Source organism: Eretmochelys imbricata, chromosome 4 (genome assembly GCF_965152235.1).
Source record: "Eretmochelys imbricata isolate rEreImb1 chromosome 4, rEreImb1.hap1, whole genome shotgun sequence".
Lineage (NCBI taxonomy): Eukaryota > Metazoa > Chordata > Testudines > Cheloniidae > Eretmochelys > Eretmochelys imbricata.
In genome coordinates, this window is record NC_135575.1 from 83,954,174 (window position 1) to 83,971,810 (window position 17,637).

A 17,637-nucleotide genomic window follows, 5' to 3' on the forward strand; every position below is an offset into this window, starting at 1 on the left:
GTTCCCAAAAAGAAATAAAGCGATACCAGCAATAGGACTTTTTTGCCAGTATAACTGGATTTATACAACAGCCTTTGCTGCAATAGCTTTAGTAGTTAGGGGTGTGACATAGCCATGTCAATATGCAAGCAAAACTTTTAAGTGTAGACCAGGCCTAAGAGAATTAATGACCTACAACAAAGCCTGGGTGTTCTTCAGAAAACTTCTCTTTGTACAAAGTGTGCGTGTCTCCAAAACGAAGACTGAGGTGTATGTTGGGGGACAGCACAAACAAAAAGCTAGATTTGTCAATAGGACTACTTACATTGTGTTGAGGTGGGAGCAATTCATACGTCTTCAGTTCAAGGTGATTGCTGTTCCCAGTGGAAATGGTCAGGCCAGGTCTCCACTACAAATTTCTGGGGGCATAGCAATGTTGGTCAGTAGTGTAATTCCTGACTGACATTGCTATGCCTGCAGAGGTCTGTAGGATGGATGCAGTGATACTGGCAAACTCTGCTTTTTACCCAAATAGCTTGTTTTGCTGGTAAGGGGTGGTTTTACTATACTGGTACAAAGCCCAGCTTTGTCAGTAGAGCTGTGTCTACACTAGGAGCGCTTTGCTGGTAGTGTAGAACCTACCGGTATTCCCATACTGGTAAAGTGTTCCTACTGTAGGCTTCGAGTTGGTCTGCACATAAAACTTATTCCCACAACAGAAGAGTGCTTCTGTTGCCATACACTGTGTCTATGCTAGGGGACTACGTTGGCATAGCTGTGTCAACAGAGGTGCTATAGTACAGTAGTTCTCAACCAGGGTTCCGGAGGGCCAGCATTAGACTCGCTGGGGCCCAGGGCAGAACGCCGAAGCCCCACCGCATGGGGCTGAAACCCAGGTCCCTGAACCCCATCAGCCGGGGCTGAAGCCTGAGCCAATGTAGCTTCGTGGGGGCCCAACCAACTTTATTTATAATTTTGTCATCTTTAAGTAAAATTACTATGGTGTTTTTTCATTTTACAGGATTGGCATGGTTTTGGCTCATCTAAGTTAGGGAAAGGAATTAAATGTAGGAACTTTGGCCAATGTTAAGGGTTTACACGGTTGTTTTTGTATCCCCTTACACCAGCATCTCCTCAGAGGTACAGGTAGTTCTGGGAATGGCAGCACAGTCCCAGAAGACTAGCACTTTTGGTACAGAAATGTCATTCCTGAAAATTCCTTCTGGAAGCAAATATTTTAGGAGATATTAATATGAGTAAAGGACATTAAAAGCTGGCAAATTCCATAATGTAACTTATCTGAAGTACCAGTGTGGAACAAGACTGCTATACATAACTAACATCAGAGGAAAGCTATCTGAGTGAAGTAGTGCTGTTTTTGTCTTTTTTTAAATCTAATGTGTCTGGTTCTGAAAGTGTAGGATTACTTAAATTGACAACAAATCCTACGTTTGGTGGCAGACAAATCTCTGCGATTGTGTCCCCAGATAAAGCTGGGTTCATTTTAGTTCAAATACAAAGGAACTAAGGGTAAAAATATGTGATGGTGTAAATCAAGAAATAACAGAGAAAAAAGCTGAAGTGTACTCCAAGCAGAATTTATTAGAAGTCTATTCAAGAAAAAACACAGACACCCTTTAAATTCGTATAAGCAAAGTCAATTACCTGAAAGCCAGGTATGAAAAACTTGTATTTTTAAAAATCAGTTACAGAGTAGAAACCGTACTTTTTTAAATATCACAGGCAACAGATATTTAAGTCTTCCATCATAAATGGCATCAAAGATCGGTATGAATCTCACAGCAAAGCTGCATGCAGATCTAAATTAAAATGGAAAGCCTTTGAAATATAAAGCTTTTGCCATGAAATTTGCAGTAATAAAGGTATGCTGCACAAAGATGTTTCTTTACCTTTGTCTTAATGACATTTTTCTGTAATAAAGTCATATGTACATTTAGAGTTGGCTAGTAAAACCATTAATAAAATTTTGCATAAAATGCTATTTTACAGAATTGCACTATCCAGGTGTGCTTATGGTAAGAGTGGCAAGTAAATAAAAATGCATTGAAGATGTTCTGTATTATGAAAAGGGCAAAGATCAAATGAGGAACTCTGATTTTTTTTTAAATCAACACCAAAATGGTTCTGTACAAAAAAGTACAAAATGCTAGACTACTTACATAGTGATAAGATCAACCCTTTACCACCAGAAAAATGCAACAGAAGCTTTTGCCATCTATAAGGTGCTGAAGAAACCTAATTTGAATTGTTTTGTATAAAGCCACAGTCATTATCATCCTGTTTCGTAATTTCACATATTATTTTTGCTTACCTAAGGAAAAAGAATGGTGTGTTCAGATATTTGTTTCATTCAGAAAAAAATACTAAAATGTATCAGTTTTAATAGTTGTGACTTTGTTTTTGTGTGTACTATATTCCTAAACAAGAATGCATAATTCAGATTTTGTTAACGTATACATATATATATAGTGAAATAAAATCAGTAAATTTGTGCATATTTTTTCAGGTGGCTATGTTAGAATACAACTTTGCACTAACACTGTTTATTTTTGTTCTGTAACTTCATCTTATAAATAAAAACACTAACCTCTCAAATTTCATGTTGCTGATTATTATAACAAATTTAGATACAGTCATGTAACGTTAGACATCAGTAGTTTGCTATTGTCGTCTATCTTCGTAGCTCGTCTCATCATTATCCACAAACTCTCAAGATTTCATGCCTCTTGCACTTCTTTAGTTTTAACAGAAAGCACTATAGCTTATTTGAAAAAAATGAGATTTAACTAATACAGTCACACCCATCCAACACACTTGCAGTTCCCCCATTTTAACTACTCTTCCTTGAAATTTTACAATCACTGTGCATATGTTACAATGTATAAGTGCAGGCAAAAAAAATCTATATTATAATTGTCATATATCGTAAACCAGTAGAATAGGCAAACTTGTGATACAGCAAATGGAAAGCAACATAGGCTGCCAAGCTAAAAAGAAAGTGGACACTCAAACAACTTTTTAGTTTTTTTAAAAAGTAAATGGCAACTTTCTCTTTGTACCAGGTGGAAGCTGAGAATCAAATTTTTTGCATAGCATTTAATGCTAGTACCACAAATGTCCCAAACAATGCCGGTTTTCCCGTGGAGATTCACCTGTGTACCTTCCATCAAGGGTTTCCTATTCTTTTGTTTCTAATGGGGGTGGGGGGGGGGAGGGAGGGAACTAAAGCAGGAAAACCGGAGAAAGTACTTAAAATGTTGAAACAATTCCTCTTGTTTCATAAAAACTTAGTTATTCACACACTTTAGTTGTTGCTGTAATACGGCTGGAACGGTTTGGCAGATGAGGATGGGGATGATGATGAACTAGATGACCTTTATTTGAGACTGCAAAGCAAGAAAACAGAAGGCCTGTTGTAGCATGTTTTCTAGCAGCTTTATGCAGATGTGTTGCAGAGATGCAGCATAAATAAGTAGGGGAAAAAAATCACAGCCTCTTGACATAGTTTCCAGGGAAAGTACCAAAGAATTTGGTTCTTCTTGAGGTTCCTGAAAGTAGAAGTAATACATGAAAGATGGCAGTAACAGTAAGTAATCACTATGCATGTGTGGCCTTTTTTCAGTTTATGAAATTTCATTAGCACTACAAATATTAGGACAGGAGAGACTTTTTATGCTTGTAGAAAGCCAAACTGACCCTTTGCATTGCATAGCTTGATGAATTACATTTCCCAGTCATAAACTGTTCAATATAAGCACAGGAAAAGCAACTACAAGAGGCATAGTTATGTTATTTTATTTCAATTATGTGTATCCAGATTATAATTTGTGTTAATTTTAACATATTAAAATATTGAGCTAGTACCCTTGAAAGATATTTAACAATATTAATTGTAGTGAAATAATCTGGCATAAGGGTGGATGTCATCAGCAGTTCTGTAGGATTTCCAAGATAATTTAGGATTAGCAGGACAGTTAAACCCTTACTCACAGAGAGTAATACTTGCTTACACGAGTAGTCCCATTGAAATCTATGGATAATTACGTGAGTACATTCCACTCAGTCTAGGTGAGGGCTGCATGATAGTGCTCTTCATTAAATAAGTGGGAAGCTACCTATTGACTTCAGAGGGCTTTGGGTCAGGCTAGTCCCCAAAGACTTCAGCATAATCAGGGTTATGATGCGTGACAAATTACAATCAATTTGCCATTTAGAACACATCAAATTATACAATTATCTAAATATAAGCAAACTATGAGGGCAGCAAATATTTCTCAAATTTTTAAAAAAACCAACCAACCAAAATAAAACATACCCACAAACCATCCATCATCACACTTTTCCATCACATCAATGATATCTCCCTCTCTCAGCTCCAGTTCATCTTCGTTCCTAGGAGTATAGTTATATAGAGCCTGAAACCTTAAACAGGACAAACAGTGTGTTTTAAAAAAAATAAGTTCTTTTCACCTTTACTTAGCTAGAGGAGCTTGTCAAACATTTAAATTAACTTTTAAAGTAATATACTCCACTAAAAACTACAACACTGCATATTGGAAAACAGCAATGCAGGAAACTTTTGCCTGTATAAGTACATATGGGACCAGGTCCAGACTGGAATACACAGCATAGTTTATGTAAAAGACAACTCACGTGAGATTACTAAATTGTTTACAGTGGGATTCATACTGCTACGCAATGTAACTGAAGACGCTAATGCACAACTCCTCTCAACTCTATTCTGAGAAGGGGAGAGACCCCCGAGGGAGAGGCTTTTGAGAAAGATAGTGGTGCGGTAGCCATGGCCTAAAGGGGAGGGGAAAAGAGTAAAACGATGTGTGGGGGGAAGAGGAAAGTAAGATGCTGGTCCCAATATCTTAGGAGAATAACTAACTTCTCCCACTTCCTCCTGTGGTGTATGTCCCCTTTGCTCCTCCTGGATTCTGGGTCTGGCCCTCAGTGTAAGTTAGAGCAGCCTCGGAGGCTGGACAGATAAAATAAAAATAGATGGAAATGGAGAAAGTGGGAGAGAAAAGGAAGGGATAAAAAGGAAAAAGTACAGTATATCCCTGGCAGAAATGAGAAGCTAAAAGGAAGGCAAAAGGCTAGTTGCAGTTACATACAAGGAGGGGGTGGAACATTAGACATTTCACCTGGTTAATTTCTTATTTTACATATATGAGTGAATTTAGTTGTCATGCATGTGATGGCTTGAATCAGGCAGTATGTAGGACAAATTGTGCTAGCTTTCACAAATGTCTTTCATTCTATCGCATTTCTACCTTACAGTACTCTCTACTTTTTCAATCCTGGCCTTTCAGTTATGCGATGGTGTGTGTGATGGATAAATGGCAAGAGAAATGAGACCACCAAACTCATTTTCTTTCAGTGCCTGTGTTAGAGGTGAAAGAATAGTGTATTAAGTTACTAGGGCTAGATACTGCTTATACAACAGTCCTGTTCAAGGAGTCACATGTAGTTGCAGCAGCTGAGGAGCATCTCAGGGATGGAATTCCTTTCTTTCTTCAGGAAGAGGAATAGTCTCCTAATGGCCCACCCCAGTAGCAGATTACAACAACTCTTACTGTGCCAGTTGGCATACTGTGGGGGTATAGTCAAGATCCCCCCACATTCCACTATACTACTTTGTCCATTCCCTGTCCATCCATGCAGGGCTGAGCATACAGCTTTCCCCTTTGGCGTACAGTAGAAATGCAGGGATGCTACACAGCAGCATGTGTGTAGGTTTTTATTTTCCCTTATGATGAGCTATAATCTGGCTCTTAGGTTGGAGGAAGTTTTAGGCACTCATCATCCACACAAAATTCCCATTGGCTTCAAGGAATTCCAAACTGGGCGATTAATTCTTCTGGTGGTGGGGGTCTATAAATCAGTGCTAGAAATAGCGAACTAATGGAATAATGATCTGCCTGAACAGAATTAAATGGGAGTTAGGTGCCCTGGCACTTATAAAAACCTAATAGGTGTCTGTGCGCATCTTTAGGCACCTAAATACTTGTAAAAATGTGGCACTTTGGGGCTTAAGTCTCATTTCATTTCAAGTCAGTGAGACTTAGGCTACTTGGGCCTGATTCAAAGCTCTTTTTGAAGTCAACAGAAAAACTCCTATTGACTCAACTGGGCTTTGGATCAGGACCAGAGTGCCTAAGTCACTTTTGAAAACTGAACTTAAGAGCCTAAGTTACTTAGATGCTTTTGAAAATTTTACTCTTTATCTAGGTTTTATCATTTGCTCATCCAAGTTCCCCTGTAAGATGTGATAGAGCATTCTTGTTATCACTTCATTCACTTCCTACATTTTGCTCACTTTTCTAATCCTGAAGGATCCCTTGATAAACAATAATTTACAGGAGATAGTTCAGGGCCAGTGTAGCAGACAAGCTGAATTATTATTAAATCTTTGATAATTGGCATTCTGCTCAAGAAGTCTAAAAGTGATGGAACCACAAAATGACCACGAACTGGTTTTTAAATTAATTTCCATCTTAACTGTAAAACATGGAGAAATATAGGAGTTTTTGTGAGTAACTATGCTATAGTACATTTATTTTAATTTGTGAGATAATATACCTTCATAACTCAGTTTTGCCATCAGGGGTTTCTTGGATGTCTTCCGACATTATCTGGATAACCGTGTTATCCCATGATTCTACTAGGTAGTTTACTGATTCCTTGGAAGATATGCTGGCTATTGTTCCCCTTCCTCAAGTGTTATATCTCTGGTTAAGTAGATAAGAAATATACTTACGGTTCCCCCCCACTGTGTATGTTTTCATGAGCAAACACAGGGCGCTGTGGCTGTAATGAAATGATTTGAAATGTAATAAAGATTTAAAATTGTTACTGATTGAAGTCTAAGTAGGACACTGGCATGACACACATTCTGTTTTAAAAGATAAAGAAAAGAGCAAACACTAGAACTTGTACAGGTTTAAAGACTAGACTGTTTTGAAGGACACAGTAAAAATTAAGAAAAGAACACCTTTTAATTTATCCAGTCTAAAGCTTTTCATGCTGAAGGAAAAGGTCAGAGTTGAGCCCGACTGCTTTTTCAAATATCACTAACAGTGCAGGGAGATACCACAAAACTCCAGTGGCAATAGCGCCTGTTGTTATACAATCTTTGCCTGAAGTGTGTTCTCAGACAAAACAGGAACCAGAAATCATTCTTCACAGTGAAATATGAGCATCCATTCAGTATGATTTCTCTAGACAAACACTAGTCCTACATACAGTATACACGCACACACACACTTTTAGAAGAATCAAACTAATTATGTCAATACGTAACATTTTTAGTTTAGAAGGGAAAAGTTGGTAGCTATTTCCAGTGCAATGACCTTTTAAGAGTTCCCTTCCTTTTTAAATTAGCACCACCCCACTATGTAACAGATGCTTTTAATATTGCAAGTGAAAAACCGTAACTTCTAAAAAGAGCACATCATGTTATGAAGAAATAGAAAGTCATTTGTTTATATCTATATCCATATTACACTCAATCCAGAAAAGATGGAGGACCTGCTGGTTGTAAGAGGAAAGCAATAACTAGGATTGTGATTACACTATTAGTGGAGGCTGCCCTCCCCTCACCAAAGAGATTTGCAGTCTGGAAGTACTTTGGGAACCTTAACTGGTCTTTGATACCTAGGTACCAAAGATAACTCACACCACATATTCTCCTATGAATGATTGAATTAAGTGTTCATGGACTTTTTTTGATGTCATGGACTTTATCATATTCGTCCATACTTTTGTCTTTGGAATAGGTTTGACTATTCCAGTTCACTTTATTTTAGGTTACTCTTGAAGGTCACGATGAAACTTCAAATAGGGAAAAACATAATGTCTTGTTTACTTGCAGTAATGAAGAAACACAGTATGATGTCATTGCTTCTGTGCTTTGGAACTGCACTGGTTTCTCAACTGCTCCTGATGAAATTCAAGAGGTGGTCTCATTTCTATAAATCGTTACTTAATTAGGGACCTGCCTACATGAAGTGACTACTCAAGGGGCCAACACAAATTTGTGCTTGTTAAAGATGTTCTTCTAATAAAGATGAAATAGAATGGTACATTGTAGTTTTAAGGATACTGTGGGATAGTCTCTAATAACAGGTGATTGCCAAATAACACTGAAATCTGTGACAAGATGTCACTTTATCTCAAAAAATGTTTATTCTGGTGGGATTCCTGCCTCTCAACAGCTACATAACAGCATCTGGGGCACTAAGGAATAAAGCCATGGGAGACTGACTCTGTAGGTGAGATGGTATCCTTCCTAACAGAGTGAGCAAACTACATAGCACAAGTTCAAGAGAGTTCACTGCTGTCAGTTTCCATATGGGACTATTTCTAATTATAGAATGGGCACAGAACCCCTGCAAGTCTTCCACACCATGGCCAAAGGGATCAGTTAGCCTGGGGTGTAGTTGGAGTTTGCGCAATCAAGAGTAGGATCCGTTTCTAGTGAGCATAACTCCCACCAAAGTTACTGATGATTAATATGTGCATTCTGTGGAAGAATTCATGTCAAAAGTTTAAATGATCCTGCCAGTGTTGGGAGCTGGTATTTCCCATTGCATCCCTCATCACAATGGCAACAGAAATCTGACACTAGCAGGGAGCATAGGGAAATCCTAATTCTTGACATAAAATGGAAGTGCTTAGAGAGGTTCCCATCCATATGCACTTTGCTGCATATAAGAACAGGCAGACAGCATGTTAAATTGTCTTAAGTTGCTGGATCATGAATTTAAGAGTACTCCTTTAAGGAACAGTGCCCAGAAGTTTAAAAGCGAATACTCAGAATTTATGCTATTCAAAGTTTCCCTCAATAACTTAAAAAAAACTTTATACCATGATCACCCTTTTTACAGGCTACTTATGTTTTATACCAGTGGTCTCTAACCTTTTTATGCACAAGATCACTTTTAAGTGCAACCCAGGATCTACCCCGCTCCGTCCCCGAGGATCCGCCCTGCTCACTCAGTCGCTCACTCTCCCTCATACTCACTCACTTTCACCGGGCTGCGGCAGGTGTTTGGAATGTGGGAGGGGGCTCTGGGGTGCAGGAGGGAGTGAGGGGTACAAGCTTTGGGAGGGAGTTTGGGTGCAGGAGGGGGCCCCGGGCTGGGGCACAGTTTTGGGGTACAGGAGGGGGTATGGGGTGCTGGCTCTGGGAGGGAGCTCAGGGCTGGAGGAGGGGGTTCGGTGTGCAGGAGGGGGCTCAGGGCTGGGGTGCGGGCTCCCGCCAGGCGGCACTTACCTCGGGTGGCTCCCGGTTGGTAAAGCAGCAGAGTTAAGGCAGGCTCCCTACCTGCCCCGGCCCCACACCACTCCCGGAAAGGGCCAACGTGCCCCTGCAGCCCCTGGGGGAAGCACGTGGCTCTGTACACTGCTCCTCTCTGCAGGAACCGCCCCCCGCGGGCTCTCATTGGCCACAGTTCCAGTTCCCGGCCAATGGGAGCTGCGGGGGCAGTGCTTGCAAGCAGGAATGGTGCATGGTGACCCCTGCCCCTCCCCCAGGGCCGGGGGGCATGCTGGCCTCTTCCGGGAGCAGTGCGGGGTGAGGGCAGGCAGGGAGCCTGCTTTAGTGGCTGCACCACTGTACATTTAGCAGCTGGAGATCGTGATTGAGTGGGAGAGTCTCCAGGATCGACCAGTCGATTGCTATTGACTGCTTGGTGACCACTGCTTTATACACTGACAACTGCTCAATCTTAATTCATTACTAATAGTGCTGCCAGAGCTAAGCAGATCAAACTAAAGGGTTCAGAGAGAGACAGCCAGCCACACCTCTTTTAAAAAAAGATAAGAACAAAACTACTTCAGTGTTCTCCTCTCACAGAGTTTCCTCACAGCCATGTCTAATTTTTCCATCTGATTTTTTTTTTTTAAACATGCATCACTAGGTCATTTTAAAGCAAGCTTTTAGGTTAGGTAAAATGATGGTCTATCTCTCTTGAACCAGTTTGCAAACATGATCCGTCCTGTGATTTGACAATTGCATCCATAATAGCAACTGATATATACAAGATTTCAAACAAAATTGTTATTTAAAGGTGGTGGTTTTTTTTTTCCCTTTTCTTGAGGAGCCCTCTGTACCTTGGGTGGATAAATACAAATTCTTCCCTCTACAGACACTTTGACCCATTTCAAAGCCCCCACTCCATGTCTACCTTATAGTTGAAGACTGGACAAAACTCCCTTTGCATCCCAATTTGGCCCTAGCTGTCATGTGATTCTAGACAACTTTCTCCTTTGTTGCTCGGCACATGACTGTCTGAGTATTTTGCAGCACTCCCAGTGCAAAAATCGTAACATAAAAAATAAATGGACAGCTAGCAACACTACATATTAGAGTGGAACACATACAGATTTATACTGAAGCTAACAAGTTAAGCCACATTTTGATTAAGGGTTACTAATTGCACATTATAATCATCACAGTTTTTCATGTGGCTAAAATTACACATAATGTTATTGTTGCACACAAGGTTATTTTTACATTAGTGCACACCTTCTCAATTTCATGTTTATAGAGTTTATGGGCCAGATTTTCAAAGGTATTTAGTTGCCTAAAGATGCAGCTGGCATAGGAGTTAGGCACTTTGAAAATCCTGCTAGGCACTCAGGTGCATAATTAATTGCCTAAATACCATTGAAAATCTGGCCCTACATGTCTGTCTGTCCTTCCTGATATTAATCCTGTTTATTTATGTGATGTGCATAAAACATTCTTAAAGTATCTTTGTTTTTCTGCCATGTAATGGTGAGAAATTCAAATGATAAAACAAAACATATTATCTGACTTTGGTAAACACTCATCAAAATCTGACTGATCAAGCAGAAATGGGAACAGGTATTAGGATTGGATTCAACACGTGCTCCCACTCTGTGCTCTGTCTGCCCTTCCTCAGACCCTTGAATGTGATTTGAATACCAGTGGCAGGCTCTATACACTCTTTTAAACTCTGATTGATGGATTGTTTTTTATTTGTTTGAGCGTTTTTTCTGCAAACAATAAAGGGTAACATCCTCAAAAACAATATTATAAATGACTGAATACCTTGAACATATGCCAAAAGAGGAAGAAATGAGTCAAGCAAAGTAATACTACTGTCGTCTTCTCCATGTAATTCCAACACTATGAAGTGAGCTGTAGCTCACGAAAGCTTATGCTCAAATAAATTTGTTAGTCTCTTAGGTGCCACAAGTCCTCCTTTTCTTTTTGCGAATACAGACTAACACGGCTGCTACTCTGAAACCTGTTAAATATAGTATCACTGCTGAAGTCAAATAACGTTGACACGACAGAATGTAAAATGCATTGGTACTCAAGGCAAGAGAGAATTTTACATTCCAAACTTAATTAGAAATAATAGTACATAGCAAATACATAATGCTTTAGATATTCACAGAATTGTGGGGAGGGACAGCTCAGTGGTTTGAGCATTGGCCTGCTAAGGTCCCTTCCAACCCCGATATTCTATGAACTGTAGAAACAATTAATAAAGCATCACAATGCCCTTGCAAGGTAAATAGGGACTTTTATCTCCATTGTTTAGATGCAGAAACACACAAAAAGGCTAAGCAGAGACTAGTCTATGTCAGGTCAGGAGCAGAGCTGGGATGACAACCCAGGCTGATGGGGTACTGTTCATTGCAGTGTAGACTTCCGGGCTCATGGTGGAGCCTGGGCTCTAGGACTCTGCAAGGTGGGAGGGTCCCAGAGCTTGGTTTCTAGTCCGAATCTAAAAGTCTACACTGCAATCAAACAGCCCAGCAGCCTAAGCCCTGCAAACCTGAGTCAGCTGGCGTGGGCCAGCTGCAGGTTTTTAACTACAGTGCAGACATACCCTTAGGCAATAGAGTGATTGGGGTTACGCAGGGACTTAGAGTTTCTAGCTTCCAATCCGATGGCTCAGTTTACTAGACCATGTTGCCTCCTGTGTAGGAGTAAAAGATTTAGGACTTTAATTTCAACAGTGCACAATCACAACTGTGTACACGAACATATACACAACTGCACATCTCATTTGCATGTATGTGTCTGCATGTAAGGCATTTTGGCATGCTGATGGCCAATTAGGGCACATTTATTGTAACTGAGCATGCAAATTAGGTGTGCAATTATGGGTGCCTCGTTCTGGGAATTAAGCCCATAAAGAATACACAACACATACTACCCAGTATAGCATCCTTTTACTGTTTTTTGCATCCCATCATGCGGAGTAACATAGGACCTAAATCTTTAGTGGGAATAGAATCTATCTCCTAATTTGCTTGCTAACAAGCAATATCACTGCCGCCTACCACCTAATTTCTGGTTTGTCCTTTTGTGATGTCTCTGGTACATACCATTTCAATGGGAAATAGGGTTGCCAACTGGCTAATCGCACAAACCCAAACACCCTTCCCTGCCCCTTCCCCAAGGCCACGCCCCTGCCCCTTCTGAGGCCCTGCTCCCGCTCACCCACCCTCACTCACTTTCACCAGGCTGGGACAGGAGGTTGGGTGCGGGATGGGGCTGGAGCAGGGGGTTAGGGTAAGGGGGGGTTCGCTGGTGCTTACCTTGGGGGGTGGCATGTCTGGCAGCAGCTCCGAGGCTCACGGGCGGCCAGGCAGCTCTGTGTGCTGCCCCTGCCTGTAGGCACCGCCCCTGCAGCTCCCATTGGCCGTGGTTCCCCGTTCCCGGCCCATGGGAGCTGTGGAGTCAGCGCTTGGGCAGCATGCAGAGATCCACTGGCCGTCCCTCCTCCCAGGAGCTGCTGCTGGACATGTCACCGCTTCCAGGAGTGGCACGGCGCCAGGGTAGGTAGGGGGAGTCTACCTTAGCCCCGCTGCGCTGCCAGACTTTTAGTGGCCTAAAAGCTCCTGGATTGGCTTCTGTAGCCTCTAGGATATCAAGCCCAATTCTGGGAGACTGCTGGCCAAACTGGGAGGGTTGGCAACTGTAATGGGAAACAAGGATCCAGCAAAACTAGAGAAACACAAATATCTTGTGGGGGGAGGAGAATACACCTCCCCTACACGTAGCAGCCAGAGCGGGGTGAGACAAACGTAAAATCAAAGGGCAACTGCACAGCAAAAGATCTCTGTGCTCCATTGCAAATCCATTCTGCTATCAACAGTAAGAGGCAAAAGCGGTCTCAGATGCTTTTGAGACAAAGTGCACTGAATGTTAAGATACACGTGTAAAGCATTTTGGTCCTAACCAAAAAAAACCAAGCATAACACACAAACTATATTTTCATTTTAGAATCTTCTTGAATATTAGAGCACATAATATAAGACCAATACGTACACTCTGTAAATAATTTGATCTTTAGATAAAATGCAATAGATGTAGTTACTGACTGTTACGAAAGGAAACGCTGAAGAGAATCACAGTTGCAAATAGCAGTGCTGGGGAAAACATGATATCAAGTCAGTGCAGCACACATTGCTATCGTAACAAAATATTTTCAAAAGAAGAATATGAATGCAAAAAATCAAGGAATATTGAACACATTACAGAAGCCACATTACATGCAATAAAGTCTAGATTTTTTTGGCTATCAGAAAGGACATTTTAATAATCTGGAAATGCTTTGAAACAAGAGGAGCCATTTAGAAAACAGTTGAAAAAAAATAGACTAAAGTGTGTAAAGAATTCTGTCATTTTTGATGTTTTGTGAACACTGGGCAATCCAGTGGAGATACAATATACAACAGAACTGTAACATAAGGTGCTGTACACAAAGAATTTCATTATGATTTTATGCAAATCATTTTTGTAGTTTGACAGCAGCATTGCAGCACAGCGTACTGATAGTATTCAAACATATGTTATCAAACAAAGAACAGGGAGACTAGCTATTTAAACTCCTTATACTAGGGGAGAATGCTGACATCACACACTGGGCATTCAGTACCATACCCTGTGTGAATAGCTGTGACCTCTGACAGGTGAGTTGCAGGATCTCTTAGTCATCACAGGGCTACGAGGAGGTTTACCCATAACAAATATCTCTCTCTTTAAATCAGCCTGAAAAAACCATAAAAATTGTATAAGTTCATAGCTTAAGTACAAAGCCTTACAGGGGATTTTTGCTGCTTCGTTTGCGCATACAAACTGGACATACTATTTCTTTAATTAAAAAGGCCCATGTGTTAAAATGCAAAGAACAAGCTGATCTGTTAGTCCAGCACACCTGTGCTGTTGCTATTGTATCACCTGCAGCATTGTTTAGTTGCTCTGGCAGTTGCACGGACATTTACAACTACAACTTGCAAGATTATTCACCCAAGACCTTTTTGGGATATGATCTAGCACTGCAAATTTAAATATTGAAGTGACTATTAATAATATAGAACACTCAGAAGCACACAGCAGAAAGTTCATAGTGAACAGGGAAATACTAGCAACTGATATTATAGCACTTTGATATTAAACTGAAAGCACTGCTAAAATCTGACCCCCTTTCTGAGTGCATGTTTAAGTCAGTGGAGGATGATAAATGAAAGGATATCAGTTAGGCTGGTGCCTATGTAAATTAGCTTTCAAAGCTAATTGTTTCATAGAAATCAAAACTTGTCAGACGAAGGGGATGTGAAGAAAATGAGAATTAATTGTAAGGAAATGGTGAAGTGTAATATCCTCATTGGAAGCCTGGTCCTTTGGATTTTGTGAAGAGTTGTAATTGAAATGTTTGTACTGAGAGTGAAGAATGGGGCCCTTTTACAAACTGGAAGAATGAACAACAAATGCAACAAGAAACCCAAAGAAGCCTTAGACGGGGGCCAAGAAGGGAGAAAAACTCCTTAAGATTCCCTTTGTGGGGTTTCTTCTGATTTCTTCCTTCAGAAAATGAAAGTTTCTCCACCATGGAAGAGTCTGGTGTTCGACTTCCAAGCCCTATGGATATCCAGGGATCTGCTGGAAATCTTGCACCAGGCCTGGCTCCCTTAAAGGGGGTTCCACAATGTGACAGATTCACTGCTACATACTGTGGATGTGGAGGATGTGTTGCATAATGTTCTCCTTGTCCCCAAGCCTGCCCATTGCTCGGGCCACATGCTCCCTACTCTCACATCCAGGACTAGGAAACATAGTGCTGCTTAGGAAACTGACCTGCCTCCCACTGTGCAGGCAAGGGATGATCTGTTTGTCAAAGGACTTTTCCATATGTGGGTCAACAGGGTGTACGCTGCCTTTAAATACTTACATTCTCTCTGCAAGATAAAGGGCTCTAAAAGAATGACGACATTAAAGAGACTTTAAAATCAAAGAGCTAAAATAAATGTTCTAGTTTTGTATATTTTTAATGAGACTGGCTTAGACTTGATTTGACTTTCCACTATCATCTCCCCAATACTTTTATAATCACACAGGGAAGATTTTCAAAGGAACAAAGGGCAGACAGGCACGCAACTTCCACTAAAAGTCAATGGGAGTTGGATACCTAAGACACAGAGGCCTCATCTTCCCTGTGAAAAAAGGTGTGTCCTTGAGTTTGCTAACACATGCTAACTAATTCAAGGTAAAATCCTAGTGACTCCAATAGACAATTTGTAGTTTTCACACAAGTTAAGGCCTATGGGGGAGCCTAATCTTTGAGTCAACCTGTTAACTCATGTGAAAACTACAAACTGCCTTGTCTTCACTAGGATTTTACCTCAAGTTTGTTAATATGTCAGCTAACTTGAGCTAAAACTACACCTTTTTTTTTTTATAGTGATGGCAAAACCTACTGCCCCTTTAAAAATCATACCTAGAGTTTCTTATATTTCACTGTCATTAGTCTCCTCTAAGGGTATTGGCAAGCTTCTACATATATCTGTGAACCAACCTTTTGTCTGACATGAGCAAAGTTATCACAATATTAATCTTATTATTCCCTTTACCTTGTAGGGCTTTCCCTCATCTTGTGTATTTTAGTTTTGTACTCTTTGGTGTCATTAGTTGTTAAGAGACTTAAATGCCTGGCTTCTTAATACATAACCATGCAGAGTTCAGCATGTTACCCACTGATATAGACAAGTGGAATGGGAATAGGAACTATCCCTTCTTCTGAAATCCAATTCATAGCCTAGAGATAGGGGGTTTGTGAGAGCCAAATGGATCAGTATAATGTTAAGCATTATACTTTTGACTTACTACAAGCTGCTGGGATGTTAGTTCACCTGCCCATTGCTGTGCTCAATCTTTGCTGCTAGACATAGAATTGCCTGCTTATCAGAGGCAGGAAGTGTTGTCTCCAGAACAGATACAGAGGGCTCATCAAAACTCATCAGTCAATGGGAGTCTTCCTGTTGACTTCCGGGGGGGTTGGTTTGGGCCTATACTGATGACATCCACAGAGGGAATTGCTCACTGGCCTTCAAAGATCATCTAGAGTATGGAACAGGCAGAGAACTGGGGACAATCAAGAAAGACAATTTAGAGTTGTGGATCGACCTCTGTAAGAAAAAAACCCCGTCTTCTAGTTCTTATCATTGCTTAATCTGCATTGTCTTAAAATGAGACAATAAATGTCCCTCTCTCGATAATTTGCACTTCTTTCCCTTCACCACTTCCAATGAAAAGCAACAAAATAAAATCCAAAGTCAAAATTTGCGCCCTGATGTGTATGAACTTTCAGCTTGTTGTATCATTTCAAAGAGTTGAATTTATATTTCCTTTCATTTTGGATTAATTTTCCTTGTTAGGATTTATTGATGAATGCTCAATTTATACGAAAAATCTCAAGATCCCCTAGAGCTAATTTCAAAGACTTTGTGCTAGTTGGTAACATTTCCTGAATTTTGTTTGTTTTGATTTAAAATAAGTAAAAGCACCCATCCATAAGCACTAAGTGCCCTGTCAATTATTCAAAATTATATAACCAAAATGCAATACAATTAGTTCACCCCTTCTAGCAAGGTGCAGCACATGCTCAGTTATTACCAACCACATACACAGGCCGCTACTACAGTCCTCTCACTTCTCTTCTAAACCAACAAATGGTCTTTTTAGCATGCCCTCAAAGTAACCAAATCATGGCAATTTTTAGACCAGGGAGGAGGTTATATCAGAGCCCCCAGGGTCCCGTCGGAGTACACTCCAACCTGCAACTTCTTCTCTATTATAGGATGGGGATCTTGCATCCACATCTCTACTTACTGCAGATACTCTAGGTAGTGTATCACAGGGAGAGAGGTGGTCTCTTAGGTGAGAGATCTGAAGCTGTCAACAACATATCTCTTTCTCAGCTGGGGAAAAATGGAACACCTTAAATCTTGTTTAAAATCAATCATAGTGTTTTTATGGTGATTTTTCTCTTTTCTGTTTAAACTAAATGTAATGCTCATGAAATTAACATCTCTAGAGCCTGACTCCTTCTATGTACCCACTAAAGACCTAGAAAGCAAGTGACATAATTTCAGACTTCTCTGCACTGCCCTGCCGCAGTGCTTTACACCTGACCTGGAAATATGTCTTGAGAAGAGAAAGTTACCCATACTCTAGATCTGTTCCTTTTTTGGTTAATGAGACTGACAACAAGAATGCTACTAATGGGTAAGTGTGATGGGGTTATTGTGAAGTACACATCTGCCCCTTAGGAATTGGACTGAAACTACAAACTCATTTCG

The 17,637-nt window shown here is 40.5% G+C and overlaps 1 protein-coding gene across 8 annotated transcripts in view; it reads right to left on the bottom strand.

Moving 5' to 3' along the window:
- Positions 1-1,568: 1,568 nt before the first annotated feature.
- SORBS2 (sorbin and SH3 domain containing 2) overlaps positions 1,569-17,637 on the bottom strand; it is a 122,323-nt gene continuing 106,254 nt past the window's right edge. For all 8 annotated transcript variants that reach the window (XM_077814546.1, XM_077814543.1, XM_077814548.1 and 5 more), the window contains 3 exons: positions 6,770-6,819; positions 4,316-4,422; positions 1,569-3,548 (listed from right to left, as the gene is read on the bottom strand). In XM_077814546.1, coding sequence (XP_077670672.1) covers positions 3,487-3,548; positions 4,316-4,422; positions 6,770-6,819 — 219 coding nt within the window. In that variant the 3' untranslated portion in view covers positions 1,569-3,486. The remainder of the gene's footprint in view (positions 3,549-4,315; positions 4,423-6,769; positions 6,820-17,637) is intronic.